The sequence below is a fragment of the Microcaecilia unicolor genome, chromosome 3 (genome assembly GCF_901765095.1).
Source record: "Microcaecilia unicolor chromosome 3, aMicUni1.1, whole genome shotgun sequence".
NCBI classification, from domain to species: Eukaryota; Metazoa; Chordata; class Amphibia; order Gymnophiona; family Siphonopidae; genus Microcaecilia; species Microcaecilia unicolor.
This window is the reverse complement of record NC_044033.1, coordinates 158168760-158184835: the sequence shown is the minus strand read 5'-3', so window position 1 is coordinate 158184835 and position 16076 is coordinate 158168760. Positions and strand designations below refer to the sequence as shown.

At 44.9% G+C, this 16076-nt stretch overlaps 1 protein-coding gene across 1 annotated transcript in view; it reads left to right on the top strand.

The window, feature by feature from the left end:
* The window catches only part of CRIM1 (cysteine rich transmembrane BMP regulator 1), an 882829-nt gene extending 867232 nt beyond the window's left edge, over positions 1-15597 (top strand). The window contains exons 14-17 of the mRNA XM_030196525.1: positions 6135-6329; positions 7048-7170; positions 12973-13160; positions 14508-15597. Coding sequence (XP_030052385.1) covers positions 6135-6329; positions 7048-7170; positions 12973-13160; positions 14508-14684 — 683 coding nt within the window. The 3' untranslated portion in view covers positions 14685-15597. The remainder of the gene's footprint in view (positions 1-6134; positions 6330-7047; positions 7171-12972; positions 13161-14507) is intronic.
* The last annotated feature ends 479 nt before the right edge of the window (positions 15598-16076 follow it).

Here is a 16076-nt window from a genome sequence, read left to right as displayed (position 1 = left end):
ATTCTATACTGCTTATCCCAGAAATAGTGGATTTTCCCCAATTCCATTTAATAATGGTCTATGGACTTTTTCTTTAGGAAGCCGTTACAGATTAATTAGAGAATCGGTTGAGGGTGGGTTGTGTTGGGAGGATGGGTGCTCAGAAATCTGTATAATTTATTCTGATTATAACTCGCTTTGGGCTTTTCTGATAAAATGTGTCATTAAAAAGAATTTTTTAAATGCATAAACATTGAAGGTCAGATATTCAAAAGAACTTCTATAAAAGTCACTAAAAATTGTGCATGCAAATTTGGGCGCATGCCCACTCTAATTGAATAACAAGCCAATTAGCACCAATAATTGGCTCCTAACAAGCAATTATTGGTACTAATTGAATTTAATTAAAATTTACGTGCATAAATTTAGGTGCAGAATCCACGTGTAAAAAAGTAGGGGACACAGCCATGGGAGGGTCATGGGCGGATCAGGAGTGTTCCCACAATTTATGCATGTTGTTATAGAATAACTGGGATCCATGCCTAATTTAGACATGCGGATTTACACCAAGGTTTCTTTGGTATAAATGGTCGAGCCTAAATGTAGTCGCAGTTCCCAGCACTAAGTGCAATTCTATAAATGGCGCCTAACTTTAAGCACCATTAATAGAATAGTGGTAAGGGCTATTTTTTCAGCACCGATTTTTTTTTTAGGCTCCATTTATAGAATTTAATCTCATATATGAATAGTGCCGCTGAAGATTCTTACAGACTGCCGTGGTGCTATGTGGCTGAATATCACCACTATTTGTAGAGCCAGTGGCAGTAAGCGGTCTGTATATATATTCAGCATCATAATTAGCCAACCAGACAGCAGCAGTGGATATACATGGTTTTTGTAAACACTGGCCAATGTTTAACTGACCATGAGTTATGTGAATGAAAGGCATGATGTGTGTACCTTAAGCTGGTTCAAACAAAGGCATAAAGGTTACATGCTGAGAGTAGGTTCCAAAACACACCAGTCCCCTTCTTCTCTCATCTGCCCAAACACCTCTATTTACTGCAGCCAAATCCACGTATGCTGTGAAAGACACACATGCTTTCAAGCTGCTGAAAATCCACTCATGCAGATTCCAATTAACTTTGGAAAATGTATTCTGTACAGCCTAGGGACCAAGCAGATGGAAATGCAGAGTACACACTTGTATATCCTAGGGGCAGCTAGAAACAAATGCATCACTTTGGTTTGCAGACTTCTGTCATTTGTCTCTCAGATACCCTGTGGATCATGCCAACTGCTGCAGGGGGGTAAAGTGGGGGGAGGGAATGCAGCACTTTGATTTTAATGGACAAAGTTAAGGAAAAATTAACTTAAGCAGCTGAAACAAAATATTTCATGTACCCACATTCCACATTTGTGCACAATTGCTCTTTTAATCTTCCTTAGATATTTAACAGGTACTATGTTTGACCTTTCTCCCTCCTGACGTGTAAACTCATAGTATGTTTACAAGAGGCTGGAATCTTGTTACTGCAGAGAGACAGAGAGGGAGAAATTAGGGCTCACCTGATAATATTCTTTCCATTAGTCCTTCCCACTATTCCAGCACCTATGGGATAGTTGTGTCCATCAACCAGCAGATGGAGATAGAGAACTGACAACTGAGCTTAGACATATCTCTCTTGGCATCCAGTCCAGCTCCTCAGTATTTACGTAGACAAGCAGTAAGGAGAAACTCAGAACAAACACAACAACTTTAAACAACTTGCTAACCTAACACTAACCAGACAGTCAAATATGTGTGGACCTCTCTCATCTCTGGACAACCTGTGGAGAACAAGAGATATGCAGGAAGCGCCTTGCAAGGTGACAGTCATTATTTGACCCGTTACTTTGCACTGACTAAACATCTCAGAAACACTGTTCCCTCTAAGCTGAGTGGGTGTCATCCAACTGCATTGTTACCAGTAGTGGGTGGTGCTTCAATTTTATGTTTTTAATCTCTAGGGATAGGCAGACTCCCTGGAATCCTGCAGAACTTGCCTGTCCCTCACTATTGAAAATGTGATAGTGAAAGAGCACCTTCCCCCTCCCTCGGCTGGACTATAAGTGGAAGACTCCCACTCAGCTTAGAGGGAACAGTGCTCATAAACCTCGAGTGGGCCTCTGGAATAGTGGGAAGGATTAATGGAAAGAAAATTATCAGGTAAAACTTAATTTCTCCTTCCATTACATAGCTTCCCACTATTCCAGAACCTGTGGGATGTTCAAACGCAGTCCCTAGAGTGGGTGGGATCCTGGCCCTGCTGCCCTGAGGGCCGAAGTTCCAAAACTGGCTTCTGAGTGCACCGCAGTGTCCACCTTGTAGTCCAGACGCAGAGAACCGCATCAGTTCACTATCAGCTGAAAATCCAGGCTGGAGATTTCCCATTCTCCCGGATCCAAGGAACGCCTGAGGAGAAATTCCACCTCCACATTCAAGGACCCAGTGATATGAGCTGCCAACAAGCAAAGAAGATTTTTCTGCGCCCAACTCATGAGGAAGGCTGCCTCCACTGTCATCGGTGAGCTGCAGGTTCCATCTTGCTTGTTGATATAAGCCACTGCTGTCACTTTGTCGGAGAAAATTCAGACCGAGGCCCCCAGTAGAAACGGAGCAAAGTCACATAAGGTATTCCACAATGCCCTGAGCTCCAAGTAATTAATTGACCACTGAGAATCCTGTTCTGTTCAGGTGCCCTATACAAGAAGGAACTTGTAATGAGCTACCCAGCCTGACTTGCTGGCATCCGTTGTCACCACCTCTTATTGTGTTATTGGAAAGGGAGCTCCAATGGTCAAATTCCTGGGCAACAACCACCACTGCATACTCCATCTGGCAACCAGCGACCAATGAAGCTGAAGGTCATACTTCTGTGACACTGGAGACTAGCAGCTGAGAAGATATTCCTGTAATGACCACATATGAGCCCTTGCTCATGGCACCTCGTCATTGACCTCAGAACCTGGACATAGTCCCAGATCCTGGACCTGCCTTGACTGAGGAGAAGATGAATCTGTTGAACCAGCAATCCATGAGGAAGATCCTCTCCCAAGCTGTATTGAATAGAATGCCCAGATACTCCAGCGTCTGCTATTGAGTTAGTCTGCTTTTCTAAAAACCCAACAACTACAGATGACAGGCAACTTTGTCCATTGCCACCACACTGTCCGAGTAGGATAATGCACGAATGAGCCAGTTGTCGAGATACACATGAACTCTGGTTCTCTGGCGCCAAAGAAAGGCCAACACCACCACAATGTTCTTGGAGCTGTGGCAAGACCAAAGGGCAAAACCCTGAACTGGAAGTGATGGCCCAGCACCGCAAAATGCAGAAACCTCTGATGTGGTGGCCATATGGGTATATGCAAGTACACCTCCTTGTGATCAAGGATGGTAAGAAATTCTCCCACTTGAATCAAGGTTATGACTGCTCTTAGTGTCTCCATGTGAAAGCAGAACACTTGGCAACAGCAGTTTAGACCTTTGATATCTAAGAGTGGATGAAAGGTGCCTTTGAAGTAGACAGATTATCTGCCTTGTCTGTGTTCGGCCTGGGGGAACTGGAACAATGGCCTGGAGTGCCAGCAAGAAATCTACAGTGGCCTGAACCTCAACTGCCTTGGTTCCCATTCAACAAAGAGACTTCAAGGAGACAGGAGCTACCGGGCAGGAGAATTCCAACTCGTAACCTTCTGTAAGAATATCCATAACCCACTGGTGTGATGTGATTTTGACCTACTCCTCCCAAAACTCCTGAAGACATCTTCCCAGTCCCACCGGAGGAAAATAAGAGTGGTCCAGCAATTTGCGAAGCTGTGGAGGCATTGGGTACTCTAGCTGACTGAGAGGGGGACTTTCTGTCCACATGAAAGTAAGATTGGTATGCCTGAAAGTGGGTCTTCTGACCATATTAGTGATGACCAGGCCGGTAACATCTGCTCTCGAGAAATCGAGAGCCCCTTGAAGAAGAATGACCAGAGGCTTTCTGCTTATCCTCTGGCAACCACTGTGGCTTAATTTCCCCAGTTCCTTCACCAAGTTAATAAGATCTTCTCCAAATAGCCACTTGCCCTGAAAGGGCAGTTTAACTAGATGTGACTTTGGTGTTGCATCCACTGCCTAATGCTGCAACCAGAGTTGCCAGTGTGCTGGGACAGCCAAAAACATACTGTGGGCCATAACCCATAACATGTCATAAATAGCATCCCCCAAGTAGGCCAACCCCACTTCCAGCTGGGTGATATGTCATCTGTGTTGTGTTGCTGACTGCTAATGCCACTTCAGGCATGCTCTTGCCACAAATGGGCAGCATACTTTCACTTGAAGGCCCAAAGAGGCCACATAAAGGCTTGTTTCAGGGAGCCTTCCAGCTTCCTATCCTGTAGGTCTTTTAGGGCAATGCCCCCTTCCACCAGCAAGGTGGTCTTAGTCAGTGCCATAACCATGCAGCCCACCCTGGGTAGCTGCAATTTATCTTTCTCCTGCGGAACTAATGGGTAGAGGCGAGCCATGGCACTTCCCATTCTCAGTCCCACATCTAGTGAAACCCATTCTGCTGTAATCAGGTCCTGAATGTCTGAATGCATCAGGAAGGCCTTAGAAGGACCTCTGAGCCCCCCCCCCCCCCCCCCCCATGATCGACGAAGATGGAACTTTTGCCACCGAAATGGAAGACTCCTCAATGGAAAGCATTGCCAGAGCCTCAGAAATAAGAGTACTGAGCTCCTGTTTATGAAACAACCTCGGAACTTTCGGATCATCTTCCTCCTCTAATGGCTCCTTCAACAATGGCTCCTCTGAATAGACCAAGGCTACATCAGATAAGGAGGGAGAAACAGAGATAGCCTCATCTGCCCACTTCTGTAGGTCTAAACAAGATCTCTTAGAGCTGGAGGAGCAGGGGAGCAAGAAACTGAATCACCTTGCAGTGACTCTGACTGTCCCTGCTTCAGTAAATAGGCCTGGTGTAGCAATATAAACTCCGGAGATAACAAAGATCCCGATGCAGCTGTATACTCTATTGGGCCCTGAGGCTGTAAAATGATGGCTGTGCTTTACATGTGATCAGCCAGAGGCTGCCTCTCACTGCCAGTTGACCCTGACAAAATGGCACCCGTTCCCGTGCTCTCCTACATCAAACTGTGCACCGGCCTTGCCAGAGAGCCCGAAAACCCTGGCATATTTGGGTGCCCGGCCAAATCCGGAGATGTGCTGCTGCTGACCGTTTCCTCATGTCCAGCGGGATTCCCAGCTTACACGCACTGCAATGCCCCAGTGCCAGCCAGTGGGTCCCACAGTGGGAACACTGCTTAACTGCCTCCACGGGAGTTCCATTCATCCCAACTGTCACGAGCACAGCACAATGTGTTCCAAGCAGTTAGTCAGGATCCTTCCCCTGCACCAAGTAGAACTTGCAGCCCTCCAAGCGGTTCTATTTCAAACTTTAGCCAGACTTACTACTACCCGCTGCTCCTCCCAAGCTCACAGTCTGCACGAGTCTTACCACAGATGAGAAAGGCTCAGGATTGATATTCTGTCCCACACTCTACAGCATACCTCGGTTGTTGTACTGGAAAAGGAGAGTTCCATAGGAAACAGGGGAATGGTGAACGGAAGGAAGAAGTAAATTCATGGGGCACCACAGGGATCTGAAGACCTCCAGGTATGATTCTGCAGACTCAAGCCACTGGCAAAGCTCAACTGGGGACCAGTTGACCAACTGGCCCAGGAGCAAATCACTTGGAACCAGAGGCTGAAAAGTGTGTCCATCCACCTGCTGGAGACAGAAAATACTGAAGAGCTGGACTGGGTGCCAAGAGAGATATGTCTCAGCTCAGTTTTCATTTGTCTATCTCCACCTGCTTGGTTGATGGACACCACTATCCCACAGGTTCTGGAATAGTGGAACGCTATGTAATAGAAACCCCCCTTACTAGATGCTATTCTGAAAAGACTTTTGCTTAGAGAACTGACTGATGAATAGGGGGGGGGGGCATTGTATATAAGTGTCTATGAGGTTTTCTTGTTTTCTTTGTACTTTGGGAGAAGATGGGAGAGAATCTATGTCCTGCAAGGAGATCACAGGAATGTGTTTGCTTCTTTTCAACAGAGGACACGATACAAAAGAAGGCAGTATGTCACTTCAATGGGAAGACGTATGCCGATGAGGAGCGGTGGGACATTGACAGCTGCACACACTGCTATTGCTTGCAGGGGCAGACCCTCTGTTCTACAGTCAGCTGCCCCCCTCTGCCCTGTGTGGAGCCCATCAACGTCGAGGGAAGCTGCTGTCCTATGTGTCCAGGTAATAAGAGCCACAGATAACACTTGCTTTGAACTGCATTTTGGTCATTCAAAAGCTGACATCCAGCTCCCCAGTAACAATTTCAGTGACGTCACCGAGGTATGTCAGATAATCGAGAATCTGCTGTACCCTCTTTAGGCGTACTAAGCACATGTCTATATGCAGTCCTAGAAATTGAAAGTAAAGGTCAGAAGAATACCATTTTTGTTGGGGAAATCAAACAAATCAACTTTTACCCTCATGCCTCACCCCCCAAACTTCCCGGTGGGATAGAATATTGGTCAGGCCATGAAGTGGCCCACTCTGTTCTGTTGCGTATGAAAGTCTTGTCCATGACCCTAGATATCTTCAATCTTTTCATGTAGATTTGCAAAGCTATTGGACAGTTCCCAACAGCAATGGTGTACAGAAAATAAGCTGGCTGGGATATAGGAAGGCCTCTGCTGTAACCTAGAATGCACGATAATACCACACTAAAGTACTCTGAGGAGGGAAGTGTCCATAAATGTCTTGTAGACTCCCCACATTTAGGTTACTGTTCTGGCTAAGTGGTAAACCTCAAAAAAGTCAGAAGAAACTACCATATAGAAAATAACAAAACTTGTGGTGTCATTGAGGATATGTCTGTTTCTTCTCAACTAATTCAAGCTGTGTCATGCAGCAGCAATTACTGTTCTGTGGGTGCTGTGCATTCAACAGTGTTTATCCTTCTCTGCAGAGATGTACATACCGGAGCCCACAAACATCCCCATTGAAAAGACAGATCGAAGAGGAGAGTTTGAGTTAGCAGCACCCATGTGGCCCACACCCAACGAAAATGATATTGTCCATCATCACAGAGGTAAGATCTGCCTTAGATTGCCATCTGAATTTTTTATCTGGATGTTTCCAAAAATTCTCAGCAAATTTTGGCTTGTATCCAGCACAGTGAAACTTGTACATATAGTTAGATGTCTATTCTACAGCAGCAAAAGAGATTGGCAATACAATATCATGAACCTATTACTGGCTAAATCCAGAGGTCAATATTCCATCCTCATTCTTCTTGATCTTTCCGCTGCTTTTGACACTGTCGATCACAGCATACTTCTCAATACCCTGTCCTCACTTGGATTCCAGGGCTCTGTCCTTTCCTGGTTCTCTTCCTACCTCTCCCTCCGCACCTTTAGTGTTCACTCTGGTGGATCCTCTTCTACTTCTATCCCTCTGCCTGTCGGCGTACCTCAGGGTTCTGTTCTTGGTCCCCTCCTCTTTTCTATCTACACTTCTTCCCTTGGTTCATTAATCTCATCCCATGGCTTTTCCTACCACCTCTATGCTGATGACTCCCAAATCTACCTTTCTACCCCTGATATCTCACCTTGCATCCAAACCAAAGTTTCAGCGTGCTTGTCTGACATTGCTGCCTGGATGTCTCAACGCCACCTGAAATTAAATATGACCAAAACCGAGCTTCTCATTTTCCCCCCCAAACCCACCTCCCCGCTCCCCCCGTTTTCTATTTCTGTTGATGGCTCTCTCATTCTCTCCCTGTCTCCTCAGCTCGAAACCTTGGGGTCATCTTTGACTCTTCTCTCTCCTTCTCTGCTCATATCCAGCAGACCGCCAAGACCTGTCGTTTCTTTCTTTACAACATCCGTAAAATCCGCCCCTTTCTTTCCGAGCACTCTACCAAAACCCTCATCCACACCCTTGTCACCTCTCGTTTAGACTACTGCAATCTGCTTCTTGCTGGCCTCCCACTTAGTCACCTCTCCCCTCTCCAGTCAGTTCAAAACTCTGCTGCCCGTCTCATCTTCCGCCAGGGTCGCTTTACTCATACTACCCCTCTCCTCAAGACCCTTCACTGGCTCCCTATCCGTTTTCGCATCCTGTTCAAACTTCTTCTACTAACCTATAAATGTACTCACTCTGCTGCTCCCCAGTATCTCTCCACACTCGTCCTTCCCTACACCCCTTCCCGTGCACTCCGCTCCATGGATAAATCCTTCTTATCTGTTCCCTTCTCCACTACTGCCAACTCCAGACTTCGCGCCTTCTGTCTCGCTGCACCCTACGCCTGGAATAAACTTCCTGAGCCCCTACGTCTTGCCCCATCCTTGGCCACCTTTAAATCTAGACTGAAACCCCACCTCTTTAACATTGCTTTTGACTCGTAACCACTTGTAACCACTCGCCTCCACCTACCCTCCTCTCTTCCTTCCCGTTCACATTAATTGATTTGATTTGCTTACTTTATTTATTTTTTGTCTATTAGATTGTAAGCTCTTTGAGCAGGGACTGTCTTTCTTCTATGTTTGTACAGCGCTGCGTATGCCTTGTAGCGCTATAGAAATGCTAAATAGTAGTAGTAGTAGTAGTAACCATCAGTTACATTACTTAGAAAATTATCTGGCAAGGATGCCCATAGATACTGTAGAATGAATAATACATCCTATCATACTCCACTGTCCCAGTATCTTCTCATCAAGTACAATGAATGCATGCATTCAATTATAAGCAATAGGCTGGGGCTGCCTCAGAAGCAGAGGTCAAAAAATCAGCCAAATCCAGTGATATAATTTTACTAGTGGCAGCCTGGTTCTGATGGGCTAAAGATATTTATGAACATTTATACCCCACTTTTTTCCACATTAAGCAGACTCAAAGTGGCTTACAATGTACAGGAATCAAATACAATTACATTAGATAGGGTAAAAGGAACAGGGTAGGAAGTAAAAGGGAAAGGGCAAGAGATTACATGCATAAATGTTTAGGATAATGGAATTTATGCATATGTGCACACATACACACATAAATGGCAGAATTCTGCCTAATTGCCATTCTGTAAATACAAGCTAACTTACATGGCGGGGCATTTCCAATATGACTTCTAAGTCAGACTACAGACGTTTTGCGCTAAACGTCCCAAATCTGAATAGGAAATATAACTGCGTTTTAAACATTTTTTTTTTTTATTTCAAATAAAGACAAATCAAGCAAAACTTATGCAGAAAAACTAATTCCAAATATGCACAATGCCATCATAGGAAACCTTTGGGTTTAAAAAGCAAAGCCTTGTGCGTGTAAGGACTGGATAAATGAATTAAAACAAATGTGCTTAATATGTAATACTTGGAAGCAATAATGAAAAGTGATTGAATATTCACATAGTAAGCAGCCTGAGCCAACAGATTTATTTTCCACTGAACATAATTAAGTTTGTGTGAACTTGGCTGCTAATAGAATGCTAAACTGGACAATGCTGGCAGACAATGCAGGTTCGTGGCCACTACATGCAGCTTAGAGAGAACATAATTAAGTTTGTATGAACTTGGCTGCTAATAGTATGCTGAACTGGATAATTCTGGCAGACAATACACGAAGGAAACCCATCCTTCATTAATCAATACCTTTCCTGTGAAATAATAATAATAAAAAGGCAAATGCATTTTTATAATATACCACTGCATTCCACAAAGCAAAAAGGAGTGGAGAAGTAGTCTAGTGCTTAGAACGCCAGCCTTGACATCCAGAGGTGGCTGGTTCAAATCTTGCTGCTGTTCCTTGTGATGTTGGGGAAGTGACTTTAACCCTCCATTGCCTCAGGTACAAAACTAGCTTGTGAGCCCTCCAGGGACAGAGAAATGCCTGGTACCTAATTGTAACTCACCTTGAGTTACAATTGAAAAAGGGTGAGAGCAAAATCCAAATTAATAATAATAAAAGGAGCAAGTTCCCACATGCCATCTTTTTTTCTTTTGATGTAGGCACAGGAAAAAAAAAAGATTTTAAATGCTCCCAGGTTTCAATCGAATTCATGTTTATTGTGGGATAAAATGCCGTAAATAAGTAAATAAGCAGATAGATAGAAACTCTGAATGTTGAGCACCTAATTCTCATAACATGATGTCTGTTTAGTGGCCCTTGACCAGGAGAAAAAAAATCTCTGCACGAATATAATAGTTCTAGGGTGTCCCTTTAACCAGCCCCTCCAAATGACACAGATATTACCTTGGTTTTTTTTTTTTACAGTATTCTCTCCACCCAGCCACTTATTTCAGACCTCTGCCCCACTCCCCAGAGTCGCAAGGAGTCAGGTCATGGCAATGGCAGGGAGCAGGAGGGAGCACTGTGGGGCCCCTGGAGGTTCAGGTGCCTTTGTGACCACCCCTGTCGCCCCTGCTTAAGATCGGCCCTGACTGATACCATTGGAGCTGGCCCTTCTGCTGTGCTTCAGCAGCTTCAGCACTCAATTCTTCAGCCACGATTTTGGCGACACCAGCAGCAGGACATAAGAATAGCCATACTGGGTCAGACCAATGGTCCATCTAGCCCAGTATCCTGCTTCCAACAGTGGCCAATCCAGGTCACAAGTGCCTGGCAGAAATCCCCTGGCCCCACCTAGCTATGCCTCTATCTGCTGCCTCCACCCTGGTTTTGCTCTGCAGTCAAAACTATGTAGGGCTCCATTTCTGGAAATTTTAGAATATATTTGTGAAGAAACAGTATTTTAAGCCTGTAAAATGTACTGGATATTTTCCTGCACAGATTATGTTCCAAAGTGTATTTCTCCTATTTGGCCAGCAGGAGGTGTTTCTTTGCTGTAAAGCTATTACAGAGAACTGAGAGGTCCTTTTACTAACGTGCGCTGAAAAATGGGCTGCACTAGTGTAGGCGCGTATTTTGGGCACATGCAGATCCATTTTAGATGGACCATTGGTCTGATCCAATATGGCTAGGTTTATGTTCTTATAAGTTACATGGAAATACTTTTAAAACAAATAGTAGGAAATACTTTTTCACTCAATGAATAGTTAAGCTCTGGAACTCTTTGCCAGAGGATGTGGTAAAAGTGAATAGTGTATCTGGCTTTTAAAAATGTTTGTACAAGTTCCTGGAAGAAAAATCTATAGTTCTTCTACTGAGACAGACATGGGGAAGCAACTGCTTGCTCTGGGATTTGTAGCATTGAATGTTTCCATGATTTGGGTTTCTGCCAGGTACTTGTGACCTGGCTTGGCCTCTTTTGGAAGCAGGATACTGGGCTAGATGGACTAGTATGGCTATGTTTATTTTTCAGTGCACCTGTAAAAAAGGCCTTTTTTGGACGTGCGGCAAAATTAAAATTTGTGCACATCCATTTTGGGTCTGAGACCTTACCGCCACCCACTGACTTAGCGGTAAGGTCTCACACGGTAACCTTGCGGCAGTGGCGTAGCTACGTGGGGCCTGAGGGGGCCTGGGTCCCCGTAGATTTCAGTGGGGACCCCCCTCCCGGCGAACCCGCCCCCATCGCCGCCTACCTTCCGTTTTGCTGGCGGTAGACCCCACTCCCCGCCAGCCGACGTCCTCTCCCGTAGAACGCAGCGGCACTGGCAGAGAAAAGTCTTCTTCCTTGCATGCTGACGTCCTGCACGTACAATGTGCAGGACGTCAGCATGCAAGGAAGAAGACTTTTCTCTGCCAGACAGTGCCGCTGCGTTCTACGGGAGAGGACGTCGGCTGGCAGGGAGTGGGGTCCCCCGCCAGCAAAACGAAAGGTAGGCGGCGGGGGGGGAGGGTTCGCGGCGGGAGGGGGGTCGGCAGAGACGGGGGCGACAATGGCGGCGGGAGGGGGCGGCGGCAGGGGGGGCTAAAATGTGCCCCCTCCCCGTGAGCTGTGGACCCCCTCCCACGCAAGTCTGGCTACACCCCTGCCTTGCGGTAATCGTCTATGCGCATAGAACGACGATTATCTCCCAGTATTCGCCGTGCGCATGTAGCAGATGCGTAAAAAAACGAAATTACCATCCGGGCTACATGGTAGCTGGGCGATAACTCCAAATTGATGCTGATAGGTTGCTCATACGCACCTACGCGGCTTAATAAAAGGAGTCAGAGTGTTTTTTCTTTAGTTTGACACAAACAGGAAGCAAGAAGCAGTATATATTTGAAATCTTGTTGACTGGGCTCTGTTTGACCTGGAGTTTGAAATTACCCAGCAGTTGTTGCTGGCTGTTGCTTCAGTTTCAGCCCAGGAGAAGAGAGAGAGAGCGAGCTCTTTGCTGAAACCCTGTAAAAACAGTTATATTTGATAGCTGGTGAACAAGCTATATATGTCCTGATCTCCCCAGGTACTTTTAGGAAGTATGATCCATTTTCCAGTTACTTGTTATTGTTTACTAATTGCACATTTTTTTTGTCCACTGTTCCAAGTTCTGAGAGTAAACATGTTTGTTGATTCTGCTTGTCTGGACTGATAAAGAATCCTGGTGGTTTGTGTGTTGGGTCTCTGAGTGCTTCTGGGAACTGTGGGACCACTGGGAGTGTGGCTCCAGTAACCTAGAAATCACTGGGGATAATTTGAGAGTGTGAGACTAGCCCAAAGGCGGTTGTGACCCAGTCAGTGGGAGGAGGGTGCTAATGTAGAGCATGAGTGGCAGGTGCAAGTGGACCTGAGCTGTGCTGGGGATAGACCCTCTTAGTGGTCACGAGGTAACCCCAGGCTAGGCATTTCATAACAGTATTATATTATGATGAGAGGCCCAGTGTATATGTTTGTCTAGGGTGCATCAAAGGGTTAATCTTACCCTGAGTTTGTTTCTGACAAGGATTGAAGAGGGCAGGAGTGAGGTACCTACCACACCACTAACAACTACTCACATCAGTTTTCTGTTTTCAGATATGAGTCACCTTCAGGTGGAATACCGAGACGGTAAAGTACCCGGTTCTAGTGAGCAGACTTCCCTGCACTCTTTGGCTTGGGTGACAGTCCCCATCATGACAGCTCTGGTTCTTATAATAGCCCTTCTACTTATCAATCATAAGAAGCAGTGGATACCAGTGCTCTGCTACCGAGCTCCAACAAAGGTAGGAAAACATATTGCCCTCTTCAAATTAATAACTGTTAGTGCCACATAAGTGTTGAATTGCTTTTTTATCATTTTTCAATGAGAATGCAATTTGGGGTTTTTTGATCAGGCAGCTTTCTCTTCTTCCTTTGGGCTTCTGTCTCAGTCAAATTCAAGCCCTTAGGAGGAAATGATACCATGAGCTTTTTTTCACAGATATGTGCAGAGGAGGGTACCACCCAATTTCCAGTCCCTTTGATCTAATTCACCATGATCACAGTGACAGTATGTTGATATAGTCTCTGGTTAATTCCATTATTCTATACATGCAAAGCTGTGGTCAGGACTGGATGGAACAAGAAAAGGAGGAGGAGTAGCTTAATGGTTAGTGCAGTGAGCTACATCCCGACTCCAGCTCCTTGGGACTTTGGACAAGTCACTTATGTACCTAACCCTCCATTGTCCTAGGTACAAAATAAGTATCTGTATATAATATGTAAACCATTTTGATTGTAACCACAGAAAGGCAGTATATCAAATCTCATTCCCTTTTTTTTATTACAGGGCTATAGAGTTTCTTGCCTCCATGTCACCAAATCCAGCTCAAGTTGATAGGTGATCAGTAGGAGGCCTACTTGAAATGAGCTGGTGGTCTCATTCCATTTCGTGGTGGAATGTTGTCAGCATTATGGAAGCCACTATTGCAGTTTGGGGCTAATGAGTGTGTCCCTGAGGCAGTCTCAGCGACCTGTACAAAGGCCGTACCAGGCCTTGAACCCAAATCCCTCTCTCATCCTAAGGGTGATTCCTCAAGCAGAGAGTGGTGATAAATTGGCAGAGCAGTGTGGGAAAGTTCCCTCGATTGATGCCGGTGATATACCCTTGATGCGAATACCTGGGATGCTGATGTCGATCTGACATATATCAAAAGCAGTAGATTTAGAACACTTTTTTTTCTAGAACCATAGGAATGAAAAAGATATGCAAATCTGAATTTAATGAGCAGACACAACTGTAGTGTTTCCCTTAGCTTAAAAGAAGCTCACAGCAGAGGTGCAAAGTGATTTTATATAATGACTGGCAGCTCCAAGGGTGCTTTGAACACAGCAAAGATACAAGAGATCTCTTCATCTCTCCCAGATAAACTATGAAGTGGGGTGGGGGCTGCAGCCCTCCTCACCTATGCTATTTATTTCAGAGGAGGAGATGTCTTTTTCATCTACTGTATGGGTGACATTGGAGCCAGCACATTTCTCTTGCAAGCTGGTTTTTCGAAAGAGACAAGAAATCCCTGAGTAATATTAGACGCTTTCTTGTCTCCCCACAAACCTATAGCAGTCATTCTTTGTTCTTCTCTTTTGAACAGCCTTCATGCCTCAACAACCAGCTGGTGTATGTGGACTGCAAGAAAGGAACGATGGTGCAGGTAGACAAATCCCAGAGAATGTTACGAATGGCGGATCCAGACTCTAGGTACAGTGGTTTCTACAGCATGCAAAAACAGAACAACCTACAGGCGGACAATTTCTACCAGACAGTGTGAAGAACCCGTACCTGTGCCCCAGGATTTAAAAGAAGAAGAAGAAAGAGACAGAGAGACTAAACCTGCTATTAAAATTCAGCTAGAATTGTGCACTTGCTTACTGGATTGTGTGACTCCATGTACAGCTCTGAGATTTTCCCAGGACAGGCTCTGGTTCCTGCATTATGTCAGAACAAGCATTCCCATATTACCTTGCGATAACCGACCAAGTGTTTTCTTAGAACCAAAGTTTGAAAAACTTGCTAAGATGTATCTGCTTGTATCATAGCTGTAGAGATTCTTTTTTTCTGGGTGGGTGAGTGGGTGGGGGGAAGGGTTTGCCGGGGAAAAGGGAGTGATAGGGAAGGGGTTAAAGAAAGTGGTGGGGAAGATGGTTGGGCTGAGGGAGGGGGAGGCAGAAAGATGGAAGGTCATGGAAGAAAAGCTTGGTGAGTCGGCTGGGGCCTCACAGAGAAAGGGGGATGGGGTAATGGATGAGGGGAAGAAGAAAAGAAAGACAAAGTCAATAAATAAAAACTTGCCAAGCACTAAAGACAGTAGCTTTTCTTGTTGCTCTGGACCCCATAGTCTGATCCACTTTTAAAGAAAAAACAAACCAGTGAAAAAGAGCATCTGAACTTTTGAGCTGTTACAATACACGGGAAATCACTCCCTGAGTAGACCCTGCCACATAGAGGGAAACTCACAGACACCCATACAAACTGCAGCAGAGGGTATCTCTATGCAGTCAGGGTGGGCAGGAGAGGACTGTAGGAGCAAATAAAGATGGCAGCCAGAGAAGAAAACAAGAAACACGGGGTCATTGAGGTTATACAAAAGCATAACATGCTATGCATGCTTCTTTTCTTTGTCCTTTCCTTCTTCATTGTTGTTCCTTTCTCTTTTCTTTTTTCTCTCCTTGTCTCTCTTTTTTTCTGTGAATACCTCTTTTTTCTTCTTCTGATTGTCTCCTTTCTTTTTCTGCATCCTTCTTTTCCTTTCCATTCGTTTCCGTCCTTTTCTCTTTCTTCCTTTTTTCATTCTTTCATTTTTCTTTCCTTTTCCCCCACCCAATAAAGCAGATCAGACAATTAGTGTTATCATTATTGTTATTTATGTAATGCTACAAACTCTATGCAGCGCTTTCCAGGCATGCATTGCAGACAGCACCAACAGGGTTTGTGATTGATTGAGGCCTAACTAGTTTCTCGATATCACACGAGCACTGGATCTCCGACAACAGTCCAAGGAGAATGCAAGAAATCCATGTGGTTCAAGAGGATATCGCTTTTATTTTTTTAGTTATCAAAACTATATTTTGTAGTTTTATTATTCGTGTTCATCCATTTTAATCTCAAGTTGTCTGTAGAGTTCCAAAATATAAAGAGAAAAAACTGAAATTATTCTCTGTTA